Consider the following 9,211-nt stretch of genomic DNA (forward strand, 5'->3'; position numbering starts at 1 on the left):
AATCAACTAATATTATTGATTATTGATAACATGTTAAAAAAAATGTTTTCACAGTTGATGAGATTAATTTATTCTGATGCACTTTATTGATCTATTAATATATTACTTAATTTTGTTCACACACATTTCATTAAACTTTGTTCAGTATTTTTTATTGATTATTGATCTCTGTTGTGATGCAGCTGTTTATTCAGTGCTCGTCCTACAGTTACCACTGAAGCACCGCTAAATCAGGTCATTCGAGGTATTTTTGCATTTTTAGTTGTCTTTATTAAATCGAGCTAGTGAGGTGATTTAAGATAAGTTAATTAATCCCGAAGGAAATCCGTGTGCCAGCTTGCTTTGAGATTACAGTAGAATTAGAATACAGTGAAAATAAAAAACACAGTAAAACATTAAGTGCTGCTCTGCCGCTTTACTGCAATGGAGCTCTTCAGGTGCAATGAAATAATCGAGTCTTTACCGTGATTGTGACTCACCTTGAACACCTTGGTGGGAGGGGCTTATATGCTTCATTATGTTTGAACTCAACTTTAGATGTAAAACAACAATATTATGTAGCAGCATAAAATGTCCCATTACTCATGAATACTACATCATAATTAATTTCATGTATTACTCAACTGATTAAGAGTCTAAAACCTTTGGGGGTTCTATATATATATATATATATATATATATATATATATAGTTATTAAGTATAATATCATTTGTTATTCATTATGTTATTACATATAACATTAAATAATTGACCTTAGAAACTCAAACGATTGTCGGATTATTAATCTAATGATCATAATAATATAAAACATTGATTGATTCTTTATTGACCTTTGACCTCACTAGTTTGCGTCCTCTCTCCGGCCTCGTCTTTTTTTGTCCTCTGAGCTGCTGATGTGACGTCGGTGTGTCAATATTTGAATTCAGGTTAAAGATCAATCAATCAGCTTTGTCCCCGTCGTCCATTTTACGTCAAACAGAGGACAACAGGAGACGACAGAGGACAACTGGAGAAGAAAAGAGACAACAAGAGACGACTGAGGACAACAGGAGACGTGAGGAGACACTGGAAGATAAGAGGTATGTCTCCTTCTGTCCAAATGAATAAAAGTCAAAAAATATATATATATTATTTTCTCTCAGATAAAAAAATTCACTTTCAACTATTTTTTAATGGAATGAAAATGTCTGCATAACACTGATATTATACTACTACTGCTTATACTACTTATATACTTACACTGCTACTACTATTTATACTACTACTTATATACTTATACTACTACTACTACTTATACTACTACTATTTATACTACTACTTATATACTTATATACTTATACTACTAATACTAATACTACTACTATACTTATACTATTACTACTTCTACTTCTACTATACTTATACTACTACTGCAATTCCTAATACTACTAGTTACACTACTACTATACTTATACTACATTTACTTATACTTATCATACTACTACTACCGATCATACTTCTACTTCTTCTACTACTACTACTACTTATAGTACTACTATGCTTATTCTACTTCTACTTCTACTATTACTACTACTACTAGTAAATATACTACGACTACTACTTATTATACTACTACTATACTTATACTACTACTACTTATAATACTATGACTGATTATACTACTACTACTACTACTACTACTACTTATTATACTGCTATGGTTACTTATTATACTACTACTGCTACTTAATATACTACTACTACTACTTATACATATAATACTACTACTACAATTTATAATTTTTATACTGCTATTACTTATTATACTACTACTATATATTATTTTACTACATAGAATACTGTATATGATACTTTATGTTTGTCTCAGAAACTTGGTCGTGTGAAGATGCTGCCGACATCGACTCTCTACTTCCTGTTCCTCTGCTCTGACATCATCCACTGTACAGGTGAGACACAGCTGAGACACAGGTGAGAGAGACAGGTGAGAGACAGGTGAGAGAGACAGGTGAGAGACAGGAGAGAGACAGGTGAGAGAGACAGGTGAGAGACAGGAGAGAGACAGGTGAGAGAGACAGGAGAGAGACAGGAGAGAGACAGGTGAGAGAGACAGGTGAGAGACAGGAGAGAGAGAGAGAGACAGGTGAGAGACAGGAGAGAGAGACAGGTGAGAGAGACAGGAGAGAGACAGGTGAGAGACAGGAGAGAGACAGGTGAGAGACAGGAGAGAGAGAGAGAGAGACAGGTGAGAGACAGGAGAGAGAGACAGGTGAGAGAGACAGGAGAGAGACAGGAGAGAGACAGGAGAGAGACAGGTGAGAGACAGGAGAGAGAGAGAGACAGGTGAGAGACAGGAGAGAGAGACAGGTGAGAGAGACAGGAGAGAGACAGGAGAGAGACAGGTGAGAGACAGGTGAGAGACAGGAGAGAGACAGGTGAGAGAGACAGGTGAGAGACAGGAGAGAGACAGGTGAGAGAGACAGGAGAGAGACAGGAGAGAGACAGGGAGAGAGACAGGTGAGAGACAGGAGAGAGAGAGAGAGACAGGTGAGAGACAGGAGAGAGAGACAGGTGAGAGAGACAGGAGAGAGACAGGTGAGAGAGACAGGAGAGAGACAGGTGAGAGAGACAGGAGAGAGACAGGAGAGAGACAGGTGAGAGAGACAGGAGAGAGAGACAGGAGAGAGACAGGAGAGAGACAGGTGAGAGAGACAGGAGAGAGACAGGTGAGAGAGACAGGTGAGACACAGCTGAGACACAGGTGAGAGAGACAGGTGAGAGACAGGAGAGAGAGACAGGTGAGAGACAGGAGAGAGACAGGTGAGAGAGACAGGAGAGAGACAGGAGAGAGACAGGTGAGAGAGACAGGAGAGAGACAGGAGAGAGACAGGTGAGAGAGACAGGTGAGAGACAGGAGAGAGAGAGAGACAGGTGAGAGACAGGAGAGAGAGACAGGTGAGAGAGACAGGAGAGAGACAGGTGAGAGAGACAGGTGAGAGACAGGTGAGAGAGACAGGAGAGAGACAGGTGAGAGAGACAGGTGAGAGACAGGTGAGACATAGCTGAGACACAGGTGAGAGAGACAGGTGAGAGACAGGAGAGAGACAGGAGAGAGACAGGTGAGAGAGACAGGAGAGAGACAGGAGAGAGAGACAGGTGAGAGACAGGAGAGAGACAGGTGAGAGAGACAGGAGAGAGAGACAGGTGAGAGACAGGAGAGAGACAGGTGAGAGACAGGTGAGAGACAGGAGAGAGACAGGGGAGAGAGACAGGAGAGAGACAGGAGAGAGAGACAGGTGAGAGAGAGGAGAGAGAGACAGGAGAGAGACAGATGAGAGACAGGTGAGAGACAGGAGAGAGAGACAGGAGAGAGAGACAGGAGAGAGACAGATGAGAGACAGGAGAGAGAGACAGGAGAGAGAGAGAGACAGGAGAGAGACAGGAGAGAGACAGGTGAGAGAGACAGGTGAGAGACAGGAGAGAGACAGGTGAGAGAGACAGGAGAGAGACAGGTGAGAGAGACAGGAGAGAGACAGGTGAGAGACAGGTGAGAGAGACAGGAGAGAGACAGGTGAGAGAGACAGGTGAGAGAGACAGGAGAGAGAGAGAGAGACAGGTGAGAGACAGGAGAGAGAGACAGAGAGACAGAGAGAGAGAGACAGGTGAGAGACAGGAGAGAGACAGGGGAGAGAGACAGGTGAGAGACAGGAGAGAGACAGGTGAGAGAGACAGGAGAGAGAGAGGAGAGAGACAGGTGAGAGAGACAGGAGAGAGACAGGAGAGAGAGAGGTGAGAGACAGGAGAGAGAGACAGGTGAGAGACAGGAGAGAGAGACAGGAGAGAGAGACAGGTGAGAGACAGGAGAGAGACAGGTGAGAGAGACAGGAGAGAGAGAGAGAGACAGGTGAGAGAGACAGGAGAGAGAGACAGGAGAGAGACAGGAGAGAGAGAGAGACAGGTGAGAGACAGGAGAGAGACAGGTGAGAGACAGGTGAGAGAGACAGGAGAGAGACAGGAGAGAGAGACAGGAGAGAGACAGATGAGAGACAGGTGAGAGAGACAGGTGAGAGACAGGTGAGAGACAGGTGAGAGACAGGTGAGAGAGAGCAGGTGAGAGACAGGTGAGAGACAGGTGAGAGACAGGTGAGAGAGACAGGTGAGAGACAGGTGAGAGACAGGAGAGAGAGACAGGTGAGAGACAGGAGAGAGAGACAGGAGAGAGACAGGTGAGAGAGACAGGGAGAGACAGGTGAGAGAGACAGGTGAGAGACAGGTGAGAGACAGGAGAGAGAGACAGGTGAGAGACAGGTGAGAGACAGGAGAGAGAGACAGGAGAGAGACAGGTGAGAGACAGGTGAGAGAGACAGAGAGAGACAGGTGAGAGAGACAGGTGAGAGACAGGTGAGAGACAGGAGAGAGAGACAGGTGAGAGACAGGTGAGAGACAGGAGAGAGAGACAGGAGAGAGACAGGTGAGAGACAGGAGAGAGACAGGAGAGAGAGACAGGAGAGAGACAGATGAGAGACAGGTGAGAGAGACAGGTGAGAGACAGGTGAGAGACAGGGAGAGAGAGACAGGTGAGAGACAGGTGAGAGACAGGAGAGAGAGACAGGTGAGAGACAGGTGAGAGAGACAGAGAGAGACAGGTGAGAGACAGGTGAGAGAGAGTGAGAGAGAGAGGAGAGGGGAGAGACAGGTGAGAGGCAGAGAGAGAGGACAGAGAGAGAGAAAGAGAGACAGGAGAGAGACAGGTAGAGAGACAGAGAGAGACGGTGAGAGAGAGAAAGTAGAGAGACAGGTGAGAGAGACAGTGTGAGAGACAGGTGAGAGACAGGTGAGAGAGACAGGTGAGAGACAGGTGAGAGACAGGTGAGAGACACAGGAAAACTCTTTGACAATATGATCACATGACATTTTCTTTCACCCTCAGTGTTTCTGGATCAACCTTCAGCAGGTCAGATCCTGCACTCCTCCTCCTCGTCCACCAGGAGGCGTCGAGCCAACTCCTTCCTGGAGGAGATTTTACCTGGAAACCTGGAGAGGGAGTGTTACGAAGAAATGTGTTCCCAGGAGGAGGCGGCAGAAATCTTTCAGACCCAAGAGACAACGGTATGAGCCAACCTGAGGACCAGAACCCCGCAGGTGGTCGCTGGAAGCACACGCAGGGTCACAGCTGTACTGTCTCTTTAAGATGATGTCACACATCTCTGAATCCTCTGACAGACACTTATGTCCAGCAGGTGGCAGCACCTTTTACAGAATAGCAGAACATGAGAGGAACGTAAGAGGAACATTAGGGGAACGTGAGAGGAACATAAGGGAACGTGAGAAGAACATAAGGGAACGTGAGGGGAACATTAGGGGAACGTGAGAGGAACATAAGGGAACGTGAGGGGAACATTAGGGAACGTGAGGGGAATATTAGGGGAACATGAGAGGAACATAAGGGAACGTGAGGGGAACATTAGGGGAACGTGAGAAGAACATAAGGGAACGTGAGGGGAACATTAGGGGAACGTGAGAGGAACATAAGGGAACGTGAGGGGAACATTAGGGGAACGTGAGAGGAACATAAGGGAACGTGAGGGGAACATTAGGGGAACATGAGAAGAACATAAGGGAACGTGAGGGGAACATTAGGGGAACGTGAGAGGAACATAAGGGAACGTGAGAGGAACATAAGGGAACGTGAGGGGAACATTAGGGGAACGTGAGAGGAACATAAAGGAACGTGAGGGGAACATTAGGGAACGTGAAAGGAACATAAGGGAACGTGAGGGGAACATTAGGGGAACGTGAGAAGAACATAAGGGAACGTGAGGGGAACATTTGGGGAACGTGAGAGGAACATAATGGAACGTGAGGGGAACATTAGGGGAACGTGGGAGGAACATAAGGGAACGTGAGGGGAACATTAGGGGAACGTGAGAAGAACATAAGGGAACGTGAGGGGAACATTAGGGGAATGTGAGAGGAACATAAGGGAACGTGAGGGGACATTAGGGGAACATGAGAGGAACATAAGGGAACGTGAGAAGAACATAAGGGAACGTGAGGGAACATTAGGGGAACGTGAGAGGAACATAAGGGAACGTGAGGGGAACATTAGGGAACGTGGAGAAGAACATAAGGGAACGTGAGGGGAACATTAGGGGAACGTGAGAGGAACATAAGGAACGTGAGGGGAACATTAGGGGAACGTGAGAAGAACATAAGGGAACGTGAGGGGAACATTAGGGGAACGTGAGGGGAACATAAGGGAACGTGAGGGCATTAGGGGAACGTGAGAAGAACGTAAGGGAATGTGAGGGGAACATTAAGGGAACGTGAGGGGAACATTAGGGGAACGTGAGAAGAACATAAGGGAACGTGAGGGGAACATTAGGGAACGTGAGAGGAACATAAGGGAACGTGAGGGGAACATTAGGGAACGTGAGAGGAACATAAGGGAACGTAGGGGAACATTAGGGAACGAGGGGAACATTAGGGGAACGTGGAGAAGAACATAAGGGAACGGGAGGGGAACATTAGGGAACGTGAGGGGAACATAAAGGAACGTGAGGGGAACATTAGGGGAACGTGAGGGAAACATAAGGGAACGTGAGGGAACATTAGGGAACGTGAGCGGAACATAAGGGAACGTGAGGGGAACATTAGGGAACGTGAGGGAACATTAGGGAACGTGAGAAGAACATAAGGGAACGTGAGGGGAACATTAGGGAACGTGAGGGGAACATAAGGGAACGTGAGGGGAACATTAGGGAACGAGGGGAACATTAGGGGAACGTGAGAGGAACATAAGGGAACGTGAGGGGAACATTAGGGGAACGTGAGAGGAACATAAGGGAACGTGAGGGGAACATTAGGGGAACGTGAGAAGAACATAAGGGAACGTGAGGGGAACATTAGGGAACGTGAGGGGAACATTAGGGGAACGTGAGAAGAACATAAGGGAACGTGAGGGGAACATTAGGGGAACGTGAGAGGAACATAAGGGAACGTGAGGGGAACATTAGGGGAACGTGAGAGGAACATAAGGGAACGTGAGGGGAACATTAGGGAACGTGAGGGGAACATTAGGGGAACGTGAGAAGAACATAAGGGAACGTGAGGGGAACATTAGGGAACGTGAGGGGAACATTAGGGGAACGTGAGAAGAACATAAGGGAACATTCCCCTAATTCTCTGTGTTTCTCTGCAGAGCTTTGACTCTGTGTTTTTCTTCCACAGCTGGAGTTCTGGTACAAATACATCAGTGAGTAAATAATCAATAATCAATAATTCATGATTGAACGAAACACACGATTTTAACGTCTGAACTTTGATCTGGATCGAACCAGATGCAGCAGCTTCTGATCCAGTCGTTTATGATGATGGTTCATTTATTAATTGACTAATTGATTGATCATGTCACATGATCCTTGGACCCGAGTCTTATGAATCTGCTCTTAAATCAACGAAAGCACATTTGACTGATTTGAACTTCACCTGATGACGTCGTAGATCTGAACCTGTGTCGGACAAACCCGTGTCTGAACGGAGGGATGTGCTCTCTGAACCGAGGAGACTTCCTGTGTCTCTGTCCTCCTCAGTTCCGTGGAAAGACCTGCGAGTCAGGTAAACATCACCTGAGACCTTCGTCCTCAGTGACGTCTTCCAACAGAACCAACATTGTGTTCTCAGGACACGTTCTATCAAGAACCTGTGGAGTTCCTCAGGGTCACGTCCTGGAGCCACTGTGTCTGATTTCATATTAAACTAATAACTGTAAGGTCACTGTGATGTCACTGTCATGTGAGTATCAATAACGTGACTATGTGATATTGAGTATTTGTTCTGTGTGTAGAGACATTGGAGTGTCGCTATAGAAACGGAGGCTGTGTGCAGTACTGTAGGGACCAGACAGGGGGCGCTGGAGTTCAGTGTGGTTGCGCTGACGGATTCAAACTGGAGTCTGATGGACAGAGCTGCTCAGAGACCGGTACAATTTAGAGTATTATGGTTACTACGATAGCAACTGTACATAGAACCGAGGTTACTGTTATAACTAGTTTACATAGTAATATACACTCAAAACAAATATAAAGTCAAAACTTTTACGAGTTAAAGTCAAAGATCTCAGATTTCTTCTTTGCAAACAAAAGGTTCTCTCTTCTCTTGAAAGGTGCTATATAAACTCAAGTTATTATGATTATTATTATGATTATTATTATATCAAGATGCACATTAAAGAGCCTGTTATTGCACATGTGGTCACAATGAAAGTCACTGTAAAATGTGCAGTTCTTTCATGCAACGCGATGCCACAGATGTTTGGAGGGATTGTGAAATTGTCATGCTAACTTCAAGAATGTCCACCGCCTCCGACTTCATTCCCGAGAATTTGACAGTACATCCAATCGGCCTCACAACCGCAGACCAAGTTTAACCACGCCAGCCCAGGACACCACATCCTGCGTCTTCACCTGAGAGATGGAATGAGATCAGCTGATGAAACAGCTGGTTTGCACAAACGTCTCAGGGAAGCTCACCTGAAGGTCATTGGCCTCACCAGGGTCTCGACCTGTTGGCAGTACGTCGTGGTTACCGACCTGATTGGAGTGGCCCATGGGGGTGGACGGATTATGGTTTGATCAGGCATAAGCTACGGACACTTTTTATTGATGGATGGACACAGATTCCATGATAAGATCCTCAGGCCCATCGTCACTCATCCATCGCCTCATGTTGCAGCAGATGATGAACGAGCCCGTGTTGTGTCACAATTCCTGGAAGCTGAAAACAACTTCACACAACCATTGAAGAGCAAATCAATATTCCACAGGCAACAGTCAGTAACCGGGTCGAGTCTTTTTGTAGGAGAAGTGTCGCACTGCGTGGTCACCTCCCCATAAACCAACCAATGTGAAACTGTGGTTTAGAGATGAATAAACATCGTTCTTCAAGATAAACTGCACATTTTACAACCTTTATTGTCTCATCAGCAATAATCGAGCTCTTTAATCATCATCTTCTGTCGGGTGGATGGATTCTAGTTTATAGCAGAATATACAGGAGGATATATATACTCAAGAGTATATACTGATTCATAGACATTCAGAGTGCGTCTCTTTGTTCTCTCCTGTCCAGTGTCGTTCCCCTGTGGTCGCCAGCAGGTGGCGGCGTGGCATCGAGGACGCAGTCTGTGGGACAACATCACCGCAGAGACAGAAG

At 45.8% G+C, this 9,211-nt stretch overlaps 2 protein-coding genes across 2 annotated transcripts in view; one reads left to right on the top strand and one right to left on the bottom strand.

Moving 5' to 3' along the window:
* LOC118106630 (collagen alpha-1(I) chain) overlaps positions 1-9,211 on the bottom strand; it is a 688,934-nt gene that overhangs the window by 247,033 nt on the left and 432,690 nt on the right.
* The window catches only part of LOC118105997 (coagulation factor IX), a 12,639-nt gene continuing 4,405 nt past the window's right edge, over positions 978-9,211 (top strand). The window contains exons 1-7 of the mRNA XM_047339544.1: positions 978-1,080; positions 1,869-1,947; positions 4,929-5,107; positions 7,229-7,253; positions 7,502-7,615; positions 7,845-7,979; positions 9,128-9,211. The exon at positions 9,128-9,211 is cut by the window's right edge and continues 167 nt beyond it. Of these exons, the coding sequence (XP_047195500.1) occupies positions 1,887-1,947; positions 4,929-5,107; positions 7,229-7,253; positions 7,502-7,615; positions 7,845-7,979; positions 9,128-9,211 (598 nt within the window). The 5' untranslated portion in view covers positions 978-1,080; positions 1,869-1,886. The remainder of the gene's footprint in view (positions 1,081-1,868; positions 1,948-4,928; positions 5,108-7,228; positions 7,254-7,501; positions 7,616-7,844; positions 7,980-9,127) is intronic.

This window comes from Hippoglossus stenolepis, chromosome 4, assembly GCF_022539355.2.
Source record: "Hippoglossus stenolepis isolate QCI-W04-F060 chromosome 4, HSTE1.2, whole genome shotgun sequence".
NCBI classification, from domain to species: Eukaryota; Metazoa; Chordata; class Actinopteri; order Pleuronectiformes; family Pleuronectidae; genus Hippoglossus; species Hippoglossus stenolepis.